Source organism: Cephus cinctus, unplaced genomic scaffold (genome assembly GCF_000341935.2).
Source record: "Cephus cinctus unplaced genomic scaffold, Ccin1 Ccin1_scaffold0129, whole genome shotgun sequence".
Classification (NCBI taxonomy): Eukaryota; Metazoa; Arthropoda; class Insecta; order Hymenoptera; family Cephidae; genus Cephus; species Cephus cinctus.
In genome coordinates, this window is record NW_014332862.1 from 941,273 (window position 1) to 968,212 (window position 26,940).

Sequence of the window (26,940 nt, forward strand, 5' to 3'; positions counted from 1 at the left end):
CCCCCCTCTTTTCAGGTCACTCTCTCAGAATGCAGATTCGTATTCGTCTCCTTACCTCTGGGCCACCAGTCTCTCCGACGCAGACTGCCGATGACTAACACGAATTGTTTTAACGGGCAAGCCGTGTCATCCCTACCAAAGATGGAATGGAGCAGCAAAGCTCCTGACACGTTTCATTCTCACTTGCCTGAGATCGGATCGGACCAACTCGTGACCAACTTCATGTTCCCCGTATACCTACACATTGTACCCGTAGCTACCTTCAGGAAGGTAGAACGTCTTGTCTTGCCTGGTCGTTTGGATTGATCCCAGATGAGGGCTGGAAGGGGGGGGGGCTTGTGTGTTTTAACGGTTAGGGGGTTTTCGGTCGTATACCGTGGGAAGCACAGGAAGCACCGCCAAACCATGGCACACCAGGGCACCACGTTTGCACCCAGGTACAAGTGTGCGCTGGCATTCCACCAGTTGCGCATACTCGTCCCCTACGGGGCAAATGCCACCAAGAATAAGGGTGTCTCGGTTTCCCCCTAACTCAGTCCACTGAATCCCCTAACGCCTGTTCCCCATACGTTAGGGTACGCGCACAGTCATCCTGTGCGAATAAATATACAAGCCACCGACACGACGATTCGTCTGAGCTGGCACGTTGAAAAAAAAAAAGCCATACGCACGTATGTAAGTCTCTACCTTCTTCCCCTCTGCCCCTCTGTCGCTTCTACCGGTGCGCACGCATGCGACTCACGCTCTCATGAATGGGAAGCCTTCGTCTTCTCCTCTCTCTGTATAACCAGTGAATGGTCCACCGGAAACGGCTGGTTACACCCCGTTTCCGTCGTACCACGAGCACGTATCGCGTGGAAAAGGATAGCGGTGACGTGGACTCCGTTGTGTTTATCTGCTTCTGTCACGATTTGCACGAATGACACTGCCACACGTGTGTGTGTCCCCTTCACCAATAACGGTCACGGTTTTCGCAGTCCTTGACATTACGAGGACTGCAAAAAAAAAACGACTCTACGGAGTTCGGTAAAAGAGCGAATGGTGGCTAACGGCACGTAAACATAACCTCTTGATTTCGTAAGTCACCCAAGTCCACCCCGATCTCGCGGGACAAAGTCCTCGCTCAGTCTGGTCGAATTCTTTCTAGTAAATTAAAAAATGTCTATTCGTTGCTACATCAGCCTCCCGTCACGCCACCTAACCTCACTCTCGAGGTGTCTGCCAAACGTCAACCAGCGTGTGCATCTTCTGCTTCTCTTTCTCCTCTTTCTGTCGCACGCAGCAGTTATTCCTGTTTTACTCTGTTACACGTTAATCCCCCTTGTGGCTTCTGACTCACACCAGATGCTCATACGCACTCGTTAACCGACACATTGCTTTGCCCACTCGAAAAAGCGCCCTTTGTATCTATCTCTCTCTCTCTCTCTCTCACATCCATTCTTCACTAGTCCCCCTCCGTCTGTCCCTCCCTAATCTCTAGCTCCTACACAATGTGACTAGGCACCTAACCGGCTATTAACAGCCGTTGATTCACTCTCCTCTGATTTGTTCGTGCGCGTTGTGTCTGTACGCGTTTACGGGGTTCCCGGATCATCGGCCTCGCCGGAGATCAAGGTGATGCTGGTCTGGTGTGCATGCAGAAGACACGTAATCAACGGACGCTCTATGGAATTTGTTTTCATTTTTTTTCCCCGCTTCCTTCTCTCTTAGGCCGTCTGACCGTGACTCCTCGGGACTCATAATTTGTCTTTGCTATTGCGCAACTGCCCCAGAAGCTTTCGACGCGTCATCGATACGACTTGTAATATTATGAAATTTGTATTTCTGATACGAGGAAGTGTTGACCCTTGCGCAAGGAGGCACAGCTTCCTTATCGGTTGACGCGGCGGTCTGAACGGGACGTCGGGGAGGGCTCGAAATGGAAATGTTAACTCGCCTTTGGCCAAAGGGTGATAACGATTGTCTCGAGATTCAATTGGGGTTGTTTGGTACCACCGGGTCTACCTGGACCAGAGGAGAAAGACTTGCTTTTGCGTATTAGGTGGTAGAGTACTGTAGTGTAACGGTCAGCCAGGTCAGAAACGTGGAGTCGCTGAGAAGTTCGTAACTGCATAGGATCCGGGCGCACCAGTGAGTCACTGGTGATACGATAGCGTCCCCCATGTGTTACGTAACTGGATCGCCTGTTTGGGTTAGACGAGGAACGACTCGTTTGCTCGTTGTAACGCTGTTAATGCACTAGCTGGTGAATTGTCGGATCTTATGGGTCAGCAGGAAGAGGAGTGCCAGGCGTGTCCTGGAGCAATGTCATTGGAATTTATACTTGGTTGTATCTTGGACGATTAATTTGACCGTCCGACACGTAACTCGGGAGCTTTGTTTTTCTTGTTCCGATCTTGTCGATGTAGATTCTTATTTTTTGTGTCTTTTGTTGTTACAGAGGAAGCCCGGAAAGCAGGCAGCAGTGTGCTGGTACATTGTCAAGCCGGTGTCTCCCGCAGCGCCACCATCGCCATCGCCTACATTATGCGGCACAAGGGTCTCTCGATGGTCGAGGCGTACAAACTTGTAAAGAACGCACGACCCATTATCAGCCCTAACCTGAACTTCATGGGTCAGTTGCTGGAACTGGAACAGGGCCTGAGGGCGGCTGGTGGTGTCGCTGCGCCCCAGGATGAGCCTAAGGGGTGTCATCAGTGCCGCTGGCGACAGAATAACGAGGAAGTCACTTCTGGATGCAGTGTTTGAGGTTAAATACAAAGTTTTCGAGAGGGATTCTCTGTACCTGTCGTCGTCGTCGTCGTCGTCGTGGGAAGCGACAAGAAATCCCTCGGAAATCAAAGTACACATATCCTAACCTATTTGCGGATAATACCGACTACGTTTTAACGTGCCTTGGTCAAATCGCCAGAATCGTAAAGGCTGATCGTCACGTGCATACACGGTAATATTAATACCCTTAACTTGTTATGCGCGCGCGCGCGCGCACGCTTACCGATTATACAAATCAATAAGAATCAGTGACAGATGTGTTGTGTGACGCGCGTCAAGAAGAGATGACGAACGAGAGAGAATGAGAGAGTTTACAAAAAAAATTAGAGTGTAAGGCAAGGGGCGAGAGAGAAAGAGAGAGGGGGGGAAATGGGAGAATGAAGAAGGAGAGTGTAAATAAAGGAGTGGTGCGCATGCGCGCGAACTTTGGAAGAATAAAAATCATCCGATTAATGAATATGAGTTAGCGGAATGAAGTTGTCCTCGATTTAACCGTCAATGACGCAGGAGATGATCGAAACTGATCACGAGCGATATGAATATCGATTATCGATATGCCTTTGTTGGGATTTGAACTGTCCGCTGATGTCGGTTTCGTTAATCGAACAGTTTATTCGTTGCGCCGCCGTCGTGCATACATTTTCATTTAATTCAAACTTTTATACTAGTTCTTCCTGATGACGCGCGCGCGCGCCCTCGCGTCGAGACACTTTTTTATTTATTGCGGCTTGCGGAAATAGTGAAATCTTGTGTACTTAGGATATTCGTTGTGTCATGGATAAAAATGGCGTCGAGCAGAGTGCGATGGACTAATGTTGGACAAACGCAAGCAATTTGTTTTGCAATTTGGTAATGCGACGAGAGACAGTCGATATGTCCGCGGGTTCAGCTTACCGAACGTTTTATTCGATTTGAGGTGGATGATTATTGACAACCGGATCAGAGGGACGCCCGGGGTGTCGTTGATCAGGGATAACTCATTTTGATTTATGTCGGGGGCATGATCGTTTAGTTGTGGATGGGAAAGATAAAAGTTTTGGAAAAACAAAAAAAAAGGAAAATAGTCTCGCGACGCGGTACGTTTTATCGTTTGCGTTAGCCGTTCTTAGGTCGTATCTGTATTTTTTAACTGTATGTATAGCGTGGATAAGTCGTGCGACACAAATCTAGTAGCCCCACGGTGGTTTATAATGTATGATGAATATAATATATCGTTAGAGATATAATTAGATTCTAAGGAACTTTAGCATTTAAGGATCCGGTTGTGATCCAACCGTCGTGATCTAGTCGTTTTGTTGGGATACAATGTGTGTGTTGGGTTAGGATACAAGCTACGATATATCTATAGAGAACCGGAATTGATAAAGGGAGAAAAAGCTGATAAAGAGAAATGATAAGGAGAATGCGATGAGAAATGTGGAAAAAATTACTCGCGTATCGGTTGTCAGCCTAATTGTTGGTTCGTTTAAAGGACAAAAGAAAAAGTGAAAAGAGCGGCGAATTCAAATAACGAAGGAGAAAGCGCACCGGGGATATATCGGATTTTTATGTTTTTATGTTTTTTTTTTTTTTTTTTCGTCTCACGTGCACCTTAAAAGTGTCTCGAGAATTCTACGCTTTCTTTCTCGAGGCTTCGACGTAGAACGAAATAATGTCGCGTGTCGAATAAACGAATGTCATTCGATTAAATTGTCCCTCGTAGTTGCTTGTTAAAGAATTTTCTTTGGGATTTCATTACTGTCGTAAACAAACTTAGCTTATACGCAAAGAAATTGTTGATTTGTTTTCTCCAGTTGATTTCGATTAATCAGTATGAAATGGCTGTATGTAAATTATCGTAAAACTGTAAACAAAATACAGTGGCGAATGTGACAAGCGTGCGCGAGGATCAAGAGTGCGAAGTTTACGTATGAAAAGCTCGTCTTATTCGTTTCGTTTAATATTTTCGTAACTCGCAACTATCGACAATAAGTGTGTGAAGGAAAACGTTATAAATACGTGGGCGATTTATTTTAATGGAAACGGTCTACTACTCTGTCTCTGAGTACTCTAAGGAGATACAGTATGGTATACGGCTATGCCGTATGAAGTCGGTGTGACTAATCAAAGTTCCTTCGAACTCGTCTTGTTCTCTCTCATAAATGAAACGGTAATGGAAATGATAAGGAAACGGTACATATCAAGAGACAATGCGGTGTTGATATCCCCCTTTCACTTCTCTCTAGATGAGATTTGAAAATTGGACTTGACGCCAGGATACGTAAAATAAAAGGAAAGGTAACTTAAAGCGAAGGTGGAGTACGCCATGAGATGTCTTCCTAAGGGATCTATCTCTCTCAAAGCTCCAGATGCCTCGAGACGCAGGGATGCTGTAGCTTTATTATTATCGTCTATATGCATATAGCGTGCCTGATAAAAAGCGTCTCATCCCTTCTCGATCGTTAGGAACAAGAGAAAATAACCAATGCACAATGACTATATGGGGTGGTAATCGAGCGAACATGTAAATAAGTTTTATTATTAAGGGATACCCCTACTAAGGACCAGTGTGCGTGTGTCCTTGTGTACAGGCCTTAATACTAAATACTGGGGGACATTTTTTTTTAAAGTTCATTCAAAGTGGGGGGCGAGATCTTCTGTTGGCTTCGGTCACAAATTTTAATTCGGTGGTTTTGAACGGATTAGAGGCGTGCAGTACCTGTTGCGTCATGCGGATGCCTGTATATAAGTGTGCCTATAACTATATATAAGTATGCCTCCTCATTTGTTAATGAGTACATAAGAAACTGCCTTAATGACTGGACAATCTTGTACTTTGATGTCGGACGCATATAGTATGTTTTTTTTTTTTTTTTTTTTTGAGAGAGAGTACCGTGAGGTGTACTTCAAGCGATGATCTAACACGTATAACTTTTTTCCTTTGAGTTTTCTTTTCTCAATTTAGAATGAGGAGGTTTGCACCGTACAGGCGCGCCTGAATATATATGAGAACGCTAATCGGATCCCAACGATTTTGTAATATATAGTTGCGTGTAGCGAATGATGTAGGAGTAACATATTGTATAACTATGCGTAAGTGAACGCGAGTATTGTACTATATCAAAATTTATTTAGTTATTTTATGAATAAAAAAAAACGCAATCTCCAAATTCAATTTGTATATTTATTATTATTATATCATTACAGTTCATATTGAAATTTTAACAAGGACAATTAAGATGCTGGAATCAATTGTTTTATGAGGTAAGTGGATATTGGAAAATTTATTAAATAAATATTTTACAGCTATACTTGAATCGAAATTGTATCTTTATTTGCTCTTTATCGACTACTCACAATAATAATAGTAATAATAATAATAATAATAATAATAATTGATTGTGCATATGCTGCCATTGAAAAACGTAAATAAAAGAATTTTTGATTTTCTCTCACCCCTTCCATCGTATGCCTATTCAGTCATTCAAGTCCTACATTCATTCCTGACCAAAAACGAAAAAGCAAAAGGCAATCATACGCACTCTTATCCATTTCTTTATTCTCAGTCTCTCTCGCTGCCTTTTTATTAATTAAACGTGAATTAATCGCAGTAACAACTAATAGTAACTAAAGATAATGTTATATCGCAAGCCACTTTTAGCCTTCGTTCATGAAGATGAGTCTCTTTACATATTCAATATATAATATGTTACAGTTACGTTATCTTGTTTTTGCTAATTCACATACAGTATCTTCCTCTGTGTTTTCTTCAGTTATCTGTTTACTAACATACGTGCATTGGATTGAGTGTAGATTTTGCCAATAAACGATTCATCCTTTTCAAACCTGATTACAAATAATATTTGCAAAATAGTATGTATTTTTTGCTGCTAACCTTTTAATCATAAAATATATCTCACTTATCGGATAATTGATTGGTTATTAGTTGGCTTGTCTTGCTGGAAGTTAAAATTATTCCATGTTTTCATGGAATACTGAGATCAACTGCTGCATCGATGCATCCAAGATTCAAGTGAATCGAAGTAATTCTTTTGGGTTGATGTATCCAGAAGCACCGTAAGACATGTTTTCTCATTAGCACAAGTAATTAAGCTCCTTGATTTGTATTACTATAACCAGTACCTATAGTACTCTGAAACGTGAATTATAGCGACGTAACAACGATCCTGGCCAGTGTGCTCTACTTGTAATCGTAACTAGTCATATAACAAAGTTGCACTATCGTCTTAATACATATAGAATTTTTTTCATTACTGTTCAATTTAACATTCCAGCATGACACAAGGGAATAAACACTACTAAACGACCAAGACCAAAATTCATAGTTTAGTGTATCCGGTGTAAAACGGAAGTGTCGTTGCGTCAGTGGAAAAAAAAGAAGCCAGTTCAAAAGAAAAGATATCTTCACACCGAACAATCTTTGAATTACAATGATAAATATTGTCTGGCAGGGAACAAATTTGATTTTTGCACACCTAATATTATTTCTAACCTGTTCAGCATTTTGCTCGAATAGCACTGGCGATACAATAATTGTTTGAAATGACAGTAATTCAAAGTCTCCGTATTTATCGATATTCTTCTTAAGATTAATAAGTAATTCGATAATCGATTAACTAATATAATATAGCTTGTTAATTGTGAACCCACAAGAAAATCTAGTGAGAGGGGGAGGCTCTGGCAGCAGGGTAACAGGATAAGTTTTATAGCTATGCAAATTCTTACTCGATTCTTTCAGTTACTCGCCAAAGCTGCCATTGCTCTTATGAGAGCTGCATTCTCTTCGCGAAGCCGTTCGCGCTCCAGGGCCATTTCGTGCTGCTGCTGAAGAAGACGCGCCTCCAAAGCCATTATCTTATGATCCCGATCCTCGAGTAGCGATAACAATCTTCTATTTTCCTCTTGTGCTCGCTCTATCAGCTGTAATTATTATTATTGATATAAGATTGAAAGTTTAGATAATTTAAGCTATCAGAGAACTCATTTCTTAAGATGTAGTTTTGACTCGTATTATATCCAAGATGAAACTACAGAATCGGATGAGTTAACTGATTAGACCAGAAAATATTGACGGTATAAAATGCATGTTTTATCATCTATCAAGAGAAAGACTTACTTCGTGGGGGTTATCTCCGGTCGGGGTAGGCAACCTAGGTCTATTGACAGTCGAAGTTGACTGTGGCTCATGATTTCCATGATCTGATTGATTCACACTGTCGGATTGATTCAGTGAGTCAAACTCCTCGTCATCGGCTTCTAGATCTGAGTGACTGAAATAAAATATAGGAATCACATACCAAAGAAAAAAAACTCTACTGTTGAACGAGTCAAAACAAAAAGTTCTAAAGCAGAACGAAATAAAGTTAAAGATTAACATAGATAAGCTACCCTATGTCTGTGCCTCTTGAGGTATGCTATATATCTTTCTATTTTTGAAATCTTTATCATGGGTCTATATGGTTCTATGTTTGCTACAATTTTTTACATAGACATTCCCATAAATATGAATGTGCACGCAGGATTTTCTTTTTCTTGTTTTTTTCTAAATCAAATACACAGCACTACCGTTCTTTGTACAGGTTTTATCTAACTGTACTCTTTGAAGAGTACATTGGTGCACTTACAAGCAGTGTCTAATTGTACATCACCTGTACGAACTACGGTAGTGCCTAAAAATGATAAAGAATTTGTCATGCAATTGTTAGCACTAATGAAGTAGCATTCATGACTCATCATGGAAACAAGTATCATTACCTTTTGTTTCTTCTCTGAGCGTAAACCTTCGTTGCCCTTTCCTGAAACATAGAGAAATTTACATTGTACGTATATCCATATGAACGATTAGAAAATAAAAGTGATTGGACAAATTTGTATAATACATTGTCTTAATTTAGGGATAAATATTTCGTAGAGGTACTACAAAGGGCATATAACAACGTGTTAGAAAATAGCAAAGTGGGCAACATTCCTCTCTTACTATTTCTGATATCTTTCGTAAACATGCTTAACTAATTTGGTTTATCAGTTTATCAGTTTTTAATGGGACGTGTCGTTTTGAATTTTGAAAGTAAACGAAAAAAACAACTGTATTCCCTTTAACCTGTATGACCTTTGTTCAAAAGGCGAGTGAAAAAGTATTAAGCAGGCTTTCTTTAAACTAATTTGTATTTAAATATTTTATACCGGCTTATGATCATCCGTATTATCATTGACTCTATAACGTAGATTTATCTATTGATTGGACTTACTTCGATGAGTTCGTGATCAAGGAACTCGTTATGGTGCGTATTGTGCTTCGTTTCAAGACAAGTACCGCTCAATTCTTCCTCGTCTTCTCCCGTACTACCTCCGGTGCTCTATGCATCCAAATAATTATAAGAATTACGTTCTGACTACAGCCAAATGATCATCGATGGATGAATTAATAAATGTCCCAGCGTAGCAGAAAAGATAGTACTAATTATAGTAGGTCCAGTTAAAATGATAAAAGCGTATCAATCTTAGGATCATCTGAAACCTTACGAGAACTAGATAATTAAGTACGTTCAGAAAGAGTACAGTTTTTCTTTTGGTTAATGGAAAATATGCTAAAATAATTAAGGAATATTGACAGTGCTTATTCAATTGGAATAGTTGTAAGTCGTGGCAACTTATGAAAGTAACTTAATGCACATGCTATCGTGTAATGAAAGGTCATGCAAAATTCTCCATACCAAACATTCACCTGAAATGTATGCAACTCACCTCTGTAGATGGCAAATGTACTACTCCTGTGCTGCGTCTCTTTTCCCTGAGCTTTCTTCTATCCCGTTGCTGCTTTCCCTTGTTTATGTGTGTTGGCCTGCGCAAACAGGATACACTAAAGAAACTAGAACCAAATCCACAAACTATTAGAAGGCTACAATGTCAAGTAATCACAAATTTCCTAACAAGCAAAGAACTGCAGTTCGATACTATTCGCAACACTCTTTTGATCATGTGAATTACCTGTTGGACAAATTGACACTACATATCTCACTTACCGACCAGCTACTCGCTTATCTTGTTTTCTCATAATAGGTTTATTTTGTTGCACATCATGTTCTGGTAACAGAACACAATTGGAACTGGAATCGCACACACCTTGAGCTTCCTCCTCAGCTGCATTTTCTGAAAACCATTAATATTACTTACTTTCATAACCGTACAACTAATCGATTGTGCTAGAGTCCAAAAACCTAAAATAAAATAAAAATAAAAAATAAAAATAATTACTTACTTTGAAAATTAATGGAAGACACGTCTCCAGCTCTGGGTGGTACCACACGTGCCCGTGCTGTTCTGATCCTGGATCTACGTGAGGTGAGTTCGAAATCATTATCAAAATCTTCCTGGCTGACAGAACTGGATGCCATGCCGGCGATGTCGCTGAAATACAGATACAAAGCGATAAATCAAGTGTGGCATCAATGAGCATGAGAAGGTGAGTGCAAATAAAATAAAAGGCATTCTTACAAAAAATACCTGGACATCTGAACAAAGGGGTAGGTGATGTGGTGCGATACCTGTTGTTGACCGACGTTTAATTCTCGATCGAAAGACGTATGCTTTCGGTTGAGATTCTAAAGGAGGGCACAAAGCATGAATCGTTTTCACACTAGGAGTGAGTGCAAGGCGGTGAGGATGCCGATCGCGTGACTGCAAGCGTTATACTTTCGATTCAGGTTACCTATGCGGCCACAAAGTTTTCTTTCTTCTACCGAAGAACAGGAGAAGTGTGGAGAAGTGACAGGCGTCGTGACTCACTACGGACTTATGCTCAATTGACAGCTGTCAACCGTTGGTCGGTCATAAACACGTACAGTCCGCGACAACTACACAGTATATAGATAGAGAGAGGCATATTGATCTTGGAACACGCGCATTAAAGGACAGTTTCTATGAACGAAATTTTTATTCTGCCAAATTTTCGACAATTCATTTCCATCGAATCCACCACCCCTGCTTTTTTATTTAAACTTTCATGTCCAGAATATTACCGCCATTTTTTACAATTTCCTTTCTCTAATATGACATTCTCTAAAATTTCTTCCGAAAGACAAATGGATATTCGTGAAGCGAACAAATATTTTGTATACTATAACGAATAAACTCAAAAAATTCAATTCCGACTTTCACGATATTTTGTATTGACATAACTTCTCAATTATTTAAATTATTAATAAGTTATGTCACTATTTTTGACTCATCTCCGTAAGATTCGTTAAATATTGAGTATCGGGAAATAAGCGAAAGAGAATACTGCTAAAGAAAGTTCGAATTTTGTGTACGATTGAAATAAAACTAACTGTAGAAATTTCAAAATAGATGTATTTAATACTTTTCAATAAAATAATCATCTTTAAAATACTGTGTAATGTTTGGTTAGTAACAGTGAAGGTCCTTTTTTTTTAGGTAAGGCTAGGTGATGCTTCGTATCTCAGGCTTCTACTCCAAATAGGGGACGAATGGTAAATCTGTAGATCCATGTAGTGGGCGGCTGATGATGAACATGGTGGAACCGCACATAAAAAAATTAAAGATAAAGAACCGATAACAAGTCGGAACATAGAATTTTGTAGATTGTCTGGAAACGAAGAAAATGATGTAAGTACCTAAGAACTCTTGGTGCATCCAATATAATCCACGAATGGCTTGTTCACGTGACGACTGTCAATTATCAGTATAAGCAACAAATATTTAGGATAATTTCATAAAATTAATCTCCAAATACACTTTTCAGGTACTTTCTTAATTTCTTGACACTCGGTTGAAACCCATTTAGTAAATTGCTTTCTAGCTGCTTTTTTGTACTCATATGTACATGTAGTACGATGCCGGCTTATTATCTGTGTAATCTTTATTTCTTTTTTTTTTTACGTGATTTTCATGAGAATATGCTACATCAGTTTTTGTACTTATTGCTTCATTTAGTCTAATTTTGGGGCACATTCATATAGAGCGAGTTAAGTAGTGCAAAAACATCTTCTAGTATTACTGATTGTGGCTTTACAATTGTAACTATGCTTTTTTGTTATTATGATCAACTTTGTTTTTTCAGGTATTGGAGAACTTTATTATTGTTACTGATAATTGCGCTCTCATCGGCTGAAGATTATTATGAGCTATTGGGTATTAAAAGAGATGCTAATGAAAGAGAAATAAGAAAAGCATTTAAAAAACTAGCTGTTACTCATCATCCTGATAAAAATAAAGTATACTTTAAGTAGATATAGATAACATTTTATTTTAATCGTCTAAAGCATTTAGATAATATGGTTTTCATATGTTCAGGATGATCCTAAAGCACACGAAAGATTTGTAAAGCTTACGACAGTGTATGAAGTTTTAAAAGATCCTGATTTAAAAAAGAAATATGATCTTTATGGCGAAGAGGGTCTCGATGGCACAAATAAACAAAGACAGTACCATTCCTGGAATTATTATCAAAATAATTTTGGTATTTATGATGATGATCCTGAAGTGATAACTCTGAACAGAAATGATTATTGTGAGTACCACCATTAATGCCAAGGCTGATCTCTATTTCTGTTATCACATATTAATATCGCTCATACGATACCAACAAATTATTTCAGTTGACAGTGTCACCAATTCTGAAAAAATGTGGCTGGTCAATTTTTATTCTCCAATGTGTAGTCACTGTCATACTTTAGCACCAGTTTGGCGAAAGATTGCTAAAGATTTAGAAGGAGTAATAAGGGTTGGAGCTGTGAATTGCGAGGACGACTGGAATATTTGTAGTCAAGTTGGCATACGCTCGTATCCTACCATTCTTCATTACCCAAAGGTACCAATAAATTGCAAACCGCATATTACTATGTCATTTAAATATTGCACTACGAACATAAACCAATCATTTCTTTTCAGAATTCGCAACATGGTATTAGATATACCAATGAGAAAACTCATTCAGCTATCATGCGCTTTGTTTTGGACAGACTAGAAGCTAATATTCGAGAAATAAATAACAATGTTTGGAACGTTCTTTTACGTGGAACAGAAAAAACCAATCGACCAACTCTTATATTTACCTGTGGCACTCAACGGAATTGTTACACACCTGATGAGCGGTTAAAAATAGCTGCAATATTTGTAAATATGATTATGCTCATTGTCCACTTGTATAAATATTTATATTATTTTTCTATTTGTTCATACTATGAACATTCGATCATATTCTTTTTTTTTTTTTTATAATCGCCCAGGACAAGATGATAAATGTACGAATATTCTTATGCGAAGAGGACCATTGCGAAGATACACTTTCGCAGGACACCGCTGCTGTTTACTTACCAGTGAACAGTGACAATTCCTGGACCCCGGTATTCCTCGATTACGAGGACGATGTCAATACTCTTGTTCAAAAAGTCTTAGAGCAATTACCAGAACCTCAAGATGTCAGTAGCGATGAATTCCAGGTACAGTTTAAATAATTTTCCTACCAGTTTCCTACCGTATTTCCTATATATTTGAAAACTGGTCTTTGTCACTTTATGAAATTTATTAACAATGATTTACGCAGGATATTAAAAAACGTCTTGAATCTGAGTCAGATGTTGGCTGGCTCATTTGCTTTTATATTGGCCACGCGACCGAATTAGATTTGCAATTAAAAAAACTTCCCAGTATCGTGCACGATATCAATTTAGGTAAGAGAATTTTATCAGTTATCTAATATACAAGTTCCTTATGAACGAAGATAAAAAATATTCATTTATCATTACAGGCAAAATACATTGTGGTAGATATTCAGATCTTTGCAACGATCTCAATGTAAACCACTATCCGATGTGGGGTGTACTTAAGCCAGGTGGAGCTTTTGAATTAAGTCATGGAAAAAATACAATTAATGATATTGCAAAATTTGCCGAACACAGTATAAAAGCAAAGAATGTTTGGGCTTTGTCAGCAGAAAAGATAGTCTCTATCTTAAAAAGAAATAATGGTAACGATAGACCGACTTTAAGTGACTTTAAAATTAAAATTGGAAATGATAACTACTGATCCTTAATTACAGGTAATGAAGCATGGTTTGTAGACTGGTACGCACCATGGTGTCCACCTTGTTTAAAGTTTCTACCAGAACTACGGAAAGCTTCTTTAGAATTTGACCCATCTGTCATCCATTTTGGTACTGTAGACTGTACAGTTCACTCTGGAATATGTCGACAATACAATATACGTTCTTATCCAACGGCCATGTTAATAAACGGCAGTAACACGCATCAATTTACCGTGGAAAAAACGGCGCCAAATATTATACAATTTATTAACGAGGCAAGAAATCCTTCAGGTAATTTTAATAATATTCATAATCGATTAAGCTTACCATTTTATTTTTTTATTGACTCATCGCTCGTCTTCAGTGTTAAGCCTAACGTCCAAAAACTTTAACCAAAGACTTGGTAAGAAGAAAGCAAAGTTGCTATGGGTAGTCGATTACTTTGCTCCTTGGTGTGGTCCATGCCAACAATTTGCTCCAGAATGGACATCAGTGGCAAAGTCATTGCGTGCCTTATCCTTTGTTAAAATTGCCAGTGTTGACTGCGAAGCAGAATCTGCACTGTGTGGGTCCCAGGGTATTCGTAGTTATCCAACAATTAGATTATATCCAATTGGTAGCGAAGGATTGAGTACAGTGGCGTAAGTACCTTTTGTATTCTTCTTCCTTTACCATATCCATCGACTGTCATTCAATTCCTTAATCTCAGTATTTCATAACCTAGATTATACAGCGGAGCAAGAGATGCACTGTCAGTCCTAAGATGGATTGTACAATTTTTCCCAGTGAAGGTTGAGAACTTGAATCCAACCACCTTTGAATCTGAAGTCCTAAATGGTGACGACGTATGGCTTGTTGATTTCTTTGCTCCTTGGTGCGGCCATTGCCAAGTGCTAGAGCCTCATTTTGCTGTTGCTGCTCAGGTGTGTTTACGTTTAATCATTTATCTGGCTCTTTTTATTTATTCTCTATATTGCTCATTTGCTTACAGCTACTCGAGGGAAAAGTTCGATTTGCACGTGTTAATTGTGACAATTACAGGCAGCATTGTGGGCGCTCTGGGGTACGTGCATACCCCACTTTAATGATTTATAGCCCAAATCAGAATCGTCATCATAATATTTATGAAGGCCAACGAATCGAAGGAACCACAGTAGACACTATAAAGGACGAAGTATTATTATTCTTAAAATCCCTAAGTAATCGAAACCGCGATGAGCTTTGATGATAAATTCCTTAGGTGCCTTAATTCACGATAAAAATGTTCCACGTCATTTTTTACTTTACTTTTTTTTAGCGTCTTTCAATTTACACACGATACTGTATAAGATCTGAATTTGCGTCGTATAATAGTGCACAGCGATCTGACTTTCCATAAAAATTGATAAGTTTAAGTTTAACATATCACAATATAACATATTGTGATAACATATAACTTAACATATAACAATATAATTTCACTGAATCTCTGATAAATTTGAAATTGTTATTCCAGAATATACTCATTTTTCTAGGCCTTTTGTATTTTAAACAAATAAAAAGTTCCTTCCTACAAATGCCTGATAATACAATATTATTCTGAATGTATCTTTTTAAGGGAGTGCCATCAGTTAAAAACTAAACTTGGACTATTGAATTCAGTTTGATATCGAATAACATAATTTACTTAATACAATTCATATACATATGAAATATATATATATATTCTTTTCTTTAAATATACGGCTTTATAAAATGATTTATACAATTTTTTCATGAAAACATTAAAAATTATCCGTTGTTCCACTCTTCAATTATGTTCACGTACAATAAATTTTTCCTTAAAATTGTTGCAATTTAAAATCGTTTCTACGTTTCTCTCCTTCGATTTTCTTTGTAATCTACCAGGACAATTTTCTATGCTATCATACATATCGATGTACAATAAAAGTTAACGCATTTGTACAACGTGCACCAACAGCAAAGTAAAGAAAATAACAGCTTTTATGTAAAAAAATATATGAAAATTCCGTACCTACAGTACAATCAATTGGATGATAAGAGTAGAAAATCGAAGGAACCAATCAGAGTATGTATTGAAGAAATATAATTTTTCGCGCGCATTTACCCAGCGTCTCTAGGAAAAGACATAAATGAAAACAGATTTACGAATTTCCTGAAAAAGGTAAAGTATTCAATTCGATATTAATGCCGTTTAAAAATCTTAGAATGATCATGATTTTCTTTCTGGAGAGAAAAATAAAATATCTCGATCGCGACACGAATCAACTGATTATTCTACTATTATAACAGAAAAGCAAAATTTTATATAAATATATTTTTATAGATATATATGTATATATCGATATATCATATACAGTCAAGTCGTGCAGAGGCAGTGCTAATGAAAAATGGTGTAATCCAATTGTTCGTTCGATTTAACTCCGCTCTTCTCGTTGTCTTATCGAACGTGTACTTAATTAACGATAAATAAATAAATTGTGTTTTCCTTCATGTCGACCCACTACTGCCTTTCTTTTATAATATATATCAAAAGTACGGAGGAACAGTCCCGATGGAGTTAGAGAGAATATGTTCTCGTTATAATTAATTACAAACCGAAATCAAAGGAAAATCAATAAGAACTGAATATAAATTCCAATGATGCAATTAGGATTTCTGCTTGTAATTTGTTAGAATAATGTAAATTATATCTTTGGTTGGTGTAGTACGAGAGGCATCAATCGTGACGATAAATCATCTATTGATTAAAAGTCAAACAATTCCAGAACTAATTTTCAAGATTTGATCAATAATTAATAACATTACTACTTAGTAAATCTATTACAATACTTTCGAGAAGCAGCTGAATGTGAATCAACGACGAAAAATTAAATAGGAATGATTATCGCAAAAGCCGTAATGATCATAAGTTTCGAAAAACTAAACAAATGGTAATATCGAGATTCGGTAATATCGAAAACGAATTTAATATTTAAAAATCAAATTTGATCTATTGGATCGATAAAAGGAATTTAGAATAGTTCCGTACGATCGAAGAAAGTTCTTTTTTTCCAAGGAATAAATAAAAATAAAAGTACATCGGATCGAATAAAACAAAATCAACGATCCTTATACGTATAATCCTCCAATGTTCAATAATATTATAAATCATCAATGGCGTTATGTTTAACAAAGATTGCGCAAGTGTCTATGAATATGCAGGATGCATTTGTGTAATACAAAGATATACTACAAGGTAATTTTGTAGCAGCGCCATTATTCATTTCAATTGTGTGATCGGAGTTAGCAGTTAACGAACTTCCCGTGTGCTTGACAATTTGCATGCGTGTAGACGCGTCACGTGTGCGTAGGTACGATCGGACTTACATAACGTAACAGATACCGGAGAATTCAATTAGCTCGTCGTTCTATTTATGGAATTATGCCATGCTATTAGCATTGTAACTTCACTTGACGATTCTGTCGAACGAGATATGTGAGATGATGATAAGAATTGACAAAAAAAAGAAAAACAGGAGTCAAGCTCTAATCGTTTGTAGGTAGACGTTAGTGCGATTACTCCAATTTTTTTAGAGTCACGCCAGTGCACCTCGCCATCTTCAATTTGACTAATAAGATTATGTTGAAATTATTACAATTATTCTAATCAACATAGTTACACATATAAAGAAATTACAAAATATCCTTCTGCGATAGATTTTGCTATTTCAAGTTTGTAGGTCATTGAATTACTTTTTTTTTTAAGAAAAAAATAGGTTGACTCATACCTAACGATGTGGATCAGTCAGTAATGATCCTTATTACTTTGATACTAAATTCCCATAAATGCATTGTCGGTATCAAGAATCTTTTATGCTAGATTCTAAAGTAGTTGGTATCCTGAACTTTGTTTTCCTTACGTTTGTATCTGATTGTACAAGTCTTTGATGGTCGTAAAAAAATTTGTTGTAGTATTTTGAGAATTAATTATCTACTGTAGTGCTCGACAGATGACATTTGACTTAATTTAATTGTATATCAGTCGCTCGACACTGAAATAGATAATTAATTGAATATAAAATACTGTGATTGATCTGTATATTCCCAAGTCTGTCAATTGATCTTATTTATGAATACGTCCTGTGCAATGAGTCAGTTGAATTTTTAGCTATAATCAGCAATTTGGCGGATTAAAACTAAAAGCGGCTGACGTGACATTCATGATTGGAAATAAATATTTTGAATGTTCATATGTCACGCTTCGAGGGTGGAACCAGATGATCCGGAAGTTCCGTAGGTAAGTCGTATCCTTCGAGCTTCACATTAATAAGATGCATCGCCAGAGCAAATTCATCAGCGTCCAGAAGACCATCTTTATCAATGTCGGATAGTTTCCAGATTTTTCCAAGAACACTATTTGGCAATTTCGACTTGACCATCTCCGATTTTGCAGCTGAAAGTAGAAATAGCAAGGTAGAAATAAATAAAAGTGTATTATACTTGTAGAACAAATTGCTGATATTGATTAAGCTTCTAAAAAGCAGGAATCAACGATTCTTGAAATGTATAAAATAAAAAATTAATCATACGACAGTATCAGTCGAACGCAAACATTTCACTATTTACTTATCAATTCACCTACTTGTTTGCTTCTAACAAATGTTAGTCAACAGTTATCAGACCGTCGTTACGGTTCATCAAGATATGAAATATAGATATAATGAAACAACTGAATGTTCGCTACTCAAAGCTTGCAATTCCCATGGGAAGTTAATAGCTATGAACATTTGCATTTGATAGGCAACATAAAAGTGTAATGCTAAGATAAAAATGAATGTTACGCTTACCAGCTCCAGTGATCTTGCCATCGCATGGATCAAGACTCTCGAACATGGAATCATATTTATATCTTTCCTTGTTGACTATCCATTCAGGTTCACCAGCACCTGCGTCGATGCCTTCACCCCTCTTGTAACCGAAGGGGCTGACTTGATCCTCAACTCCTTCGAAGGCACCACCTGTCAAACATATTTCAGTTACTCAATTTGTTGTAGCAAGCTGATTAAGTCTTATTGAAAATGTTAAACTCCGTAGGAAATTGGCTGTAGTCTGCGCCTTTAGTATCTTGCATGAGTGTAAAAGAGATAAAATAGTATCAGCAATCATGAGTCACTATAGAAGCCTCATAAACAGACAAGTATCTACTGTTTTTCATTTGCTATTCATTTTCTGTTCTTACTTATTTTCTGTAACATTCTAATAACATAGTCTAGTTTTATCAATATTCTTGGTTTAACTTTATAGTTAGATACGTGTAGGATTTTAAGAAATGTTGTGACGTGATAGATAAGGTTTATAAAATGGGACACTGATAACGTGACTGATACAATATAGTTCATGACGCTAGAAATATAGACTTGATTAGTATACCAGTACTGGATGTTTAATTAGTTTTAATCTTGGCATAGTAGTTAGCACAGAGAAGATTGCAATTTATTCGAAGAAGACGTCAGTACTTTTATCAAGCGTTTCATCATTCTACATTCTTTATTCCTTCAATATTATGTTCTTAATATATTTTCTTTGACATGCTAATTCGTTTGAAAGAGATGTAGAACTTTAACCGTTTCTAGGATCCTTTTTAAAAGTGAGTCATTGAATGTACGGTAACTCTTATTAATGAAAAGACTTTTGCAATAAAAGATCTTAGTGTTTAGTTTACTTGTATAATTATTTTATAAATATTATAAATATTTTAAACACTTACCTTTGATGAGAGGCTCGGACACTGTTGTGGTTTCTTCGTGTGGTATCATTGCCATAAGCTTGGCAATATCCTCTGCAAGCATCTTGTCGACAATCTCAAGTAACCTCGGTTTAAGTGGATTGAATTTAGTGAAATCATGGTGTGCCAAGCATTCTTGCATTTTCTTTAAGTCTGGAAAATCACCCGGTGAAATCTGATGCTCGCGCTGTAACTGATCATAGATTTGGCCCAAATTTTTTATAAGCTCCTTCTTTTTAGCTTCCTTGCCAAAAACACTGGGCATATCCTTTCTCAATGCACTGATTATGTACGCGTGCACCTTTAAGTTGAACATTAGCATGAGTATTGATTTTAATAAATGTTCAGTATATAAATTAATAATATATATGATAGGAAATATTTACCTTCGAAAGTCGCGCTCTTTTTATTAAATCATTGAGTTTTCTAAGCGCAGCATTTCTTGGTAATGATTGCATATCTTTGAAGAGGTCCTGCTCCTCGTCCTCGAATAATCTACGAGCGAAATATATTTTACGATAGATACGAAGTCCAGACTCGTTAGATGAATGTAATCACTAATAGGTATAGTTATCATCATGGTCGCAATTTCAATAGTAATACTTATGAACTTCCCACGTTAGTTGCAAATGTAAGAAAAATAGTTTGTTTAAAGTCCAAGATCGTTAATACATAAAGCAAACAGTGTTATTATGATCTCGCTGATTGAACGTATTAGTATCCTATATTCTAGGTAATCATTTGTGTAAATATTAGAAACTGCTTCGAAACCACTTATACAGTGCACGAGGATCATGAAAATTTCTAAAATAAAAAAAATTTTACTTCCTACCTTCTATTTACATCGTATCTCAATGGCTGATCCCAGAATGAACCAATGTATACGCGTGCTACTTCTGGAGTCTGAAGAACTTTTCCAAGAGACCACATAAGAGCTCCATACACGCGCATTAATTGCTGGTGATCAATCATGTCTGCTTTATTGAGAACAATTCTAATTTTGTCATCATGACCACGCAGAGCTTCTATCGATCGTCGAAATTCATCAGAAATGTCTAGTTTGTGAGCATCAAATAATAGGATTATTCTATCAACCCTTTCAGCGAACCATTCCAACACTCCAGTGAAGTCATAGCCTCTATCAACCTAGGATATTAAGAGAATACATTAATAATGTGGAATAGTTTATTATTTGAATGATATTATAACATTTTAATTAAAAAATTATATTACTACATACCCGCTGCTTCTCGCCTGACAATATACCAGGAGTGTCTACTATGGAGATACCTTTCAATACTGGAGATGCAACGGTAGAGCATTGAAATCGATTTAAGAAGGCATTGCCAAACTTTGAGAGAGGACGAAACTGTTTATTTGGATCAACAACTAAGGCATTGCCTGGAATGACACCTTCCTTTTCATCGTACATCACAGCAATGAATCTATCTGTGGTAGGCTCAGGGCCAATTCGAATTCCTGGGAATTCACGTTCTAATAGATATTTAATGAATGTCGTTTTTCCTGTGGAGTATTGACCCACAAGAAGAATCATTGGTTTTGCATCGAAATCTGGATCATCGAGTTGTGGCGAATGAAAATCATGAAACTGATAATGCTGTTCCAATGGCAACAGTTTAGACTTATAGATCTTCTTAAGACCTTCTGTGACATTCTCAAAGAGATCTTGTTTGACACTGTCGTCTCGATTCAACCAACTAAACATTGTGCCTCTGTCGTTTTTCCACCTAAGGAAAATCCATTTTTTGTTAACAATAAAATTCTTCTAACACAACATACACTACATGCCAACTCACCAAAAATAACAAACTTCAAATTATTAAGAAGCACGTAATAAAACCAATAATAAAGCTTAGAGTCATTATCAAAACGAGAAAACGTGAATTACAAAGTCAATATGTTACTCAGAATAACCTCATTGAAGAAAATATTCATAATATAAATGAATAAATGTAAAAGTAGGTTTAGCAGCTGGTCAACTTAATGCTTGCTCGACTTTGCTAAAAATTGCATGTCAAGAAATACTCAACATACTACAAGCGAGATACCCAATAACTAACGTATGAACATAGAAACTTTCACTAAAATGACGTTTGCTATTCACCAAATTTAAAGATGAGAATCGCCGGCGTTGTAATCAATCCCACAAAAGAAGATTCAACAATAGGTAATTCCTTATCAATAAATACGTGACAGGAATCGATGAAAATCGTGGTACACTGAACCTTCACGGATTGTGCTGAACAAGCACGAGATATATGAGCAGGCCGAGCAGGCAGATTCCCTGATACAACACGCAGAATGCCTGATAGAGCATCGATACTGGCAATCGGCTCGTCGTGTTCCGTCGTGTTCTGTCGTGTTTAGCCCCACGCACTCAAAACTCCCAGTCGAGGTTCCGTCGACGTCGACGAACACCACTCGAACAACTGGGATTCTGACAAGATGTGAATGGGTCGTGTTAAAAAGAGAAGTGGCAACGATCAGAATGACGTTACTTAAACGTTGGGCGTCAACTTACGGATAGTCACAGATTAGTCAGCTGGCCAGCTGATAGGAATTTCAATATCAAAGATGCAAAATCGAACTTTGTACAATTTGCTCGGATTATCAAAAATAAGTTAGGATATAACTGACTTTGGAATTTTTCTTCTTGCCTATCTGTTGCCTAGATTACTTGGACTTAGGTTTTATGTATAATGCATATAGAACGAACAGAACTAAGCCAGTTGAATGCTGGTAATTTAATTAAATGTGAATCATTCTGTAAACTAGCATTCTATTTCCTGATATTGAGCATTTCAATTTATTTTACTACACGTACTTGGTTCACTGGCCTGATTTTTGTTATATTGCGGTGTGAACGGAGCATAGGTTTTTCTTGACATATATTTCACTGACCTCTTCTACCTCGGGTCTACTTCTAGAAACTTTTACTCATTCATAATGAAGTTTGAACGCGATGAGATACTTAGATTTTTTTCAGACTCGAGGAAACCTAACTGGCTTATTCGTACGATTTCATTTTTAAAAAAATATATAGTGTCACAATTATATTACGGAAATAATTAGCAGCAGGCTACCAAGGACAAACCCATAAATTGAAATAAGTACAATTAGTTACACTTGCAGCTGATTGCACATGACGAATCTAATGTACCATATAGAATTACTCTACCTAATTGAATTTTTAATGTTAAACAAGGTTTTATCATAGTAAAACGAGAGACAGTTGGATCACCAGACTGTGAAACGTATGATTTATTACAGACGTACTATCATTGATCAATCCAAGCATGAATATTTGGAAATTCTCTTGTTAAAATACGGATGGTAAAATTCAGACACGTGATAATGATTCGCGTTATTACGTAATGATATGCAAACTGTTCAGTGTCATTCATTGCGTAAGCCACGTGGACACATCCTGGTTAAACGATTCTTTTACAATTTAACAGTCCTTGCTCAAAGCTGCGCTTGGTCTTGAACTAGTAGAAACCCAGTTTCCTCTGACTTTGATTACTTTACAGAAAGTGTTATATCGTTTAACATTTCCCGATTCGTATTTGAACACTTCATTATGGTTTTCCTTGCTAAATCATCGAGTGGTATTTTTTTTAAACTCCCAGAAGAATAAAGGACACTTCGTGCATAACGCGATTTTGATTTTTCTTTTGACTTTGTACTTTCTATTTTTTCGCTGCTTAAATTCTTGACCATTGTGCTTTCGACTTTTTCACTAACTTGCATTAAACGTTCCAGAATTTTTGTTGCTTTATACTGTGAGCGTGTTTTCGAAGTTTTAATGTTGCCTTTCGTTGAGCCAAGAAATCCGGAATTCTCCGGAACACAGAGACCTTCCTCTAAGAGAGCGTAACCAATAGATTTGTTTCGTTTCTCTGTAGTAGTACAATTGTCATTACTCATCTGTAAAACTACATCTGATTCAGCCTTGATCTCCTTGGTGATTGAAAGTTTCGTGTTTCTACTCTCTTCCAATTTTTTCTTTATACGAGACAAATACATCAATTTATTCTCATTTAAATTACGTCTATTCACTCTTGTCGCGATACTATTGGATGCAACTGGTGACCGTGAATCGTTTGATGCGAAAGCTTTTTCTGTTTGTTTATTTTGTGAAATTTCTTGGGAAATTGAACACGGATCAGTGGTCGTAATTCTTTGTGATTCGTTTTTATTGTCTAAGCATGGCTGCACAAAATTATTGGCGACTTTGCTGCTACCGTACGATAAATCTTTATCTTGACTTTTTATTGAAGTTATCGGTATTTTAACTTCAACTTTACTCAAAGATCTTTTTGCTTGCAAATTTCTTTTCTTATTATTATAAGAGACATAAGATTGCGTACTCTGATCCTCCATCTTGTATTCTTTGATGGGTATTAAATTTTTATTCATTTCCGGTGGTGTATCTTTTACCTCATTTCCGCAGGAGATTAAATGCACTTTTGTTACTTCCGATCTATATGATTTATTCAAGGATGTAACATTATCTGTAGATATTCTTGAATTAGAATTTAAAGACGAAACAATTTTTTCGTTGAGCGGTTCTACCTCGTTTATTAGACTGAGTGATTGAATAATGCACTTAGACTTTACATTGTTTGTCCTTTTATAAGAGTTTTGATCATTTTTGTATTTAAACGAAGACTGTTCTTTACCACTTTTGTGATTTACGTTATCCTGTATTATGCTATTTATATTCCTTTCCTTTTTTTCGACCAATATCTTGCTCTCTACGTTTACCACTTCCGGTGGTTTCAAGTATAACTCCTTTTTCTTTATTATTTGCTTTGATAAAAACTGATATTTTTTACGGTAAAATTCTTTTTTGTCCAAGGAAGCTCTTTTATTATCTAATCCTGATATTGTACAGTTTATATTTGTATCAGTTGTAGAATTGTTCAATGGGACCTTGATAATCTTATATGAATCAGCAATCCTAGGTGAACTATTAGTTATCCTTGAACTAGAATTTATTTTATCTATATCTTGTCTCATTTCTAATTTAGAAGTCCTCAGATCATCCATTGTGTTCATGAATGACATTTTTTCAGTTACTTCAGTCTCAAATTTAAGATAACTTTTGTCAGGTAACGAGAAAGAATCCTTAACATTCAATTGTATTGGTACTGTGTTCTGATTATTTGATAAGTCAGTTTCTTTAATGCATTTTACTTGATCCATTATATTTTTTTGAGAACTTGAGTTCATGACTGATTCTTTGATAGATAATTTATTAGATGTAACATTAATAGGACTGGAACTGACATGAGTTTCTTCTGTGATATTTTTAGCTAAGTTACTCTCGTTATTAATATTGTTTGTTGAGGTTGAATTCATAGTGGCACATTCTTTATTAATAGATTTTATATTGTCGATACTGTTGGGAAGTATAACGTTCTTTAGTACAGCATCAACACTTTGCTTATTTAAAGTATTAAAACGTTTTCGCCTTTTCCTAACTGGAGGTATTGGCATCCTTTTTGGAAATTTTTCAAAAATGTGAGTTTCCTTCAATTCATTCCGAAGTTTTCCTTTTCGTTTAATGTGCTTCAATAAGTTGGAGACTTTTCTATTGATCACATGAGGTCTTATTCGTTTGAATCGTTGAGCAACTGGAAGATTAGCATTGCTCCTCTTCTGATGAAATTTTTTGAATAACCAAGAACGAATCCTAGTCGATATATTTTCTTGTACAAGCATCTGGCAGTTACCTGATGGTGGTACTTTTATATTCTGTGATAACCATTCATACTTCTTCAATTTATAATCAGGTATTGCCACATCAGTAGCATCTTGCATAACAGGACTTTTCATTGTGATAGAGTGTTCTTTGGAAAGATCGCTGCAATCAGAAGAGAGCATAGAGCTTTCCAACGTGTGTGGAAATAATTGATGATACTGAGCAAAACTTTGAATTTGGTGAGTTAAAGGTTTTATTTGTACTGTTGACACTGGTAAAATACTGTGTTCTGTAAAGATTTGTAGTGATCTGGGCGTTTCATGAGAAAGATTCACCAGTTTGTTATCAAATATTTCATATCTTTTAGACTTCTCATTCCTGTAAGATCTTTCATCCTCTATCGCTAAAGCACTGGAAGAGTATTGTATTCCAACATGTATTTTGGATTTGATTTCATCAGGTAACAACCATTGTGGCTCTTCTAATGTTCTGGATATTTGTGACGCACTTTTTCCAGCCTTTAATTCAGTCATTGCCTCTAAAATATTAGCTAGTTTTATAGCAGTACCATATTCTCCAATTGACCGACCTAAGCTACTTTGTTTTTTTAATCCAAATATAGACATTTTAGCTGGTTCTTTTCTTTCGTTAGAAATTAGCTTTAATGGCTCTTCCTTGTAAAATGAATTCCATGAGACTTTACTACTGTCATGCCATATATCCTGAATTCTCTCTGAAAATGATGGCCTTATATCCTCACAGTTTGTTTTACATTCCTTCACAGTTTTACTATACTTTTCTAATGTACAGTTAATATTATCTACATTGGGATCAGTCATAGAACTCAAAGACCTCTTTACTTTCTCTGTTATTACTGATGTCGACATTTTTATACCATTTAAATGCGTCTCTGCATTTAGGGTGTTCATTTTGGCTCTTAAACTGGTTAGCAACGTATCGAAGCAACTTTCTGCTGTCAAAGAGAACTTTTTTTCCAGACATAATTCATTAGACGCTGCGATTTGATTCTGCGTCTTACTGTTTGTTTTACTATCAATTACATTCACTTTCAGTGAATCGACGATCTTCTCATCCTCTACGTTCATTTCTACATTTTTTTCCGGTTCACCTCGCCTTATATCATGCGATTCAAGATTCTTATTTTTGATAGATATATTTTCCTCAGCGGTAGAATGTAAAGAAGATTTTAAAGATAAACTATCCTTCAAATTGTCATTGGAACTTGGATCCTGAGATGGTATGTCTGATAATCGTGAGTCCCAACCGTTTTTTTGAGTCTTTGCGTCTATTAAAGAATTTTTCAAGTTTCTACTCCTTTGGATTGATAATCCCTCTGAAATTCTGTTCTGCCTAGTCGTACAAGCCAAATTCTTCGAAACATCTGATACATCAACATTAAGTTTAGTTGAATAATTAGAAAAATTAGTCATCTTTTGATAATCATTCCTATCAACATTGACTTCTGATTTTGGCTTTAAAGATGTTGGACTTAATCTGCCAGGAATTTGATATCCAATTAGATCCTCCATTCTACGTTGTCTTGTCTGATTATACTCATTCCAATACACCGGATAATTCCTAGTTTCACAGTTATGGTACCTGTAACAT

General features: G+C 36.6%; 4 protein-coding genes across 18 annotated transcripts in view; 2 read left to right on the forward strand and 2 right to left on the reverse strand.

Moving 5' to 3' along the window:
• The window catches only part of LOC107262834 (dual specificity protein phosphatase 10), a 39,711-nt gene extending 33,790 nt beyond the window's left edge, over positions 1-5,921 (forward strand). For all 4 annotated transcript variants that reach the window (XM_015729423.2, XM_025080200.1, XM_015729426.2 and 1 more), the window contains one exon: positions 2,441-5,921. In XM_015729423.2, coding sequence (XP_015584909.1) covers positions 2,441-2,748 — 308 coding nt within the window. In that variant the 3' untranslated portion in view covers positions 2,749-5,921. The remainder of the gene's footprint in view (positions 1-2,440) is intronic.
• Positions 5,922-6,063: 142 nt separating this feature from the next.
• On the reverse strand, positions 6,064-10,876 carry LOC107262838 (PRKC apoptosis WT1 regulator protein). Of its 9 annotated transcripts, none has more exons than XM_025080224.1 (9): positions 10,481-10,876; positions 10,317-10,373; positions 10,031-10,179; positions 9,795-9,921; positions 9,517-9,640; positions 9,021-9,128; positions 8,527-8,567; positions 7,889-8,042; positions 6,064-7,692 (listed from the first exon to the last, which is right to left on the reverse strand). In XM_025080224.1, exons 3-9 carry the CDS (start codon positions 10,164-10,166, stop codon positions 7,507-7,509), a joined length of 876 nt encoding a protein of 291 aa, XP_024935992.1. In that variant the 5' UTR covers positions 10,167-10,179; positions 10,317-10,373; positions 10,481-10,876; the 3' UTR covers positions 6,064-7,506. The 9 variants fall into 9 exon arrangements, with proteins under 9 accessions (XP_024935992.1, XP_024935989.1, XP_015584921.1 ...); XM_025080221.1 differs by having other exon boundaries at positions 10,267-10,373; XM_015729435.2 differs by having other exon boundaries at positions 9,517-9,613; positions 10,267-10,373; positions 10,481-10,862.
• Positions 10,877-11,008: 132 nt separating this feature from the next.
• Positions 11,009-15,223, forward strand: LOC107262832 (dnaJ homolog subfamily C member 10). Its single transcript, XM_015729420.2, has 13 exons — positions 11,009-11,120; positions 11,206-11,397; positions 11,852-12,005; positions 12,085-12,301; positions 12,390-12,601; positions 12,682-12,906; positions 13,020-13,232; positions 13,337-13,463; positions 13,541-13,759; positions 13,832-14,107; positions 14,181-14,457; positions 14,541-14,739; positions 14,808-15,223. Exons 2-13 carry the CDS (start codon positions 11,393-11,395, stop codon positions 15,039-15,041), a joined length of 2,358 nt encoding a protein of 785 aa, XP_015584906.1. The 5' UTR covers positions 11,009-11,120; positions 11,206-11,392; the 3' UTR covers positions 15,042-15,223.
• Positions 15,224-15,462: 239 nt separating this feature from the next.
• LOC107262835 (EH domain-containing protein 3) lies at positions 15,463-26,898 on the reverse strand. 4 transcript variants are annotated; one of them, XM_025080185.1, is made up of 8 exons: positions 22,126-22,339; positions 21,830-22,041; positions 20,824-21,331; positions 20,416-20,729; positions 19,970-20,078; positions 19,566-19,884; positions 18,646-18,816; positions 15,463-18,251 (listed from the first exon to the last, which is right to left on the reverse strand). In XM_025080185.1, the coding sequence occupies exons 3-8, from the start codon at positions 21,307-21,309 to the stop codon at positions 18,046-18,048; spliced, it is 1,605 nt and encodes a 534-aa protein (XP_024935953.1). In that variant the 5' UTR covers positions 21,310-21,331; positions 21,830-22,041; positions 22,126-22,339; the 3' UTR covers positions 15,463-18,045. The 4 variants fall into 4 exon arrangements, 3 of the variants coding, with proteins under 3 accessions (XP_024935953.1, XP_015584913.1, XP_024935954.1); XM_015729427.2 differs by having other exon boundaries at positions 21,709-22,041; positions 22,126-22,318; XM_025080186.1 differs by lacking the exons at positions 21,830-22,041; positions 22,126-22,339 and adding an exon at positions 21,401-21,667.
• Between the last annotated feature and the right edge of the window lie 42 nt (positions 26,899-26,940).

Coding starts and splice junctions, on each gene's coding strand:
- LOC107262838 (XM_025080221.1), bottom strand. Junction 9,641..9,794: donor GATAAGCGAGTAGCTGGTCG/GTAAGTGAGATA, acceptor ATTTGGTTCTAG/TTTCTTTAGTGTATCCTGTT. Junction 8,043..8,526: donor GCTCAGAGAAGAAACAAAAG/GTAATGATACTT, acceptor ATTTTATTTCAG/TCACTCAGATCTAGAAGCCG.
- LOC107262832 (XM_015729420.2), top strand. Junction 12,006..12,084: donor ATCATCCTGATAAAAATAAA/GTATACTTTAAG, acceptor TCATATGTTCAG/GATGATCCTAAAGCACACGA. Junction 14,108..14,180: donor CGAGGCAAGAAATCCTTCAG/GTAATTTTAATA, acceptor GCTCGTCTTCAG/TGTTAAGCCTAACGTCCAAA.
- LOC107262835 (XM_025080185.1), bottom strand. CDS start 21,309: ATGTTTAGTTGGTTGAATCGAGACGACAGTGTCAAACAAGATCTCTTT. Junction 20,079..20,415: donor AGATACGATGTAAATAGAAG/GTAGGAAGTAAA, acceptor TTTCGCTCGTAG/ATTATTCGAGGACGAGGAGC. Junction 18,252..18,645: donor TGGCAAGATCACTGGAGCTG/GTAAGCGTAACA, acceptor TTCTACTTTCAG/CTGCAAAATCGGAGATGGTC.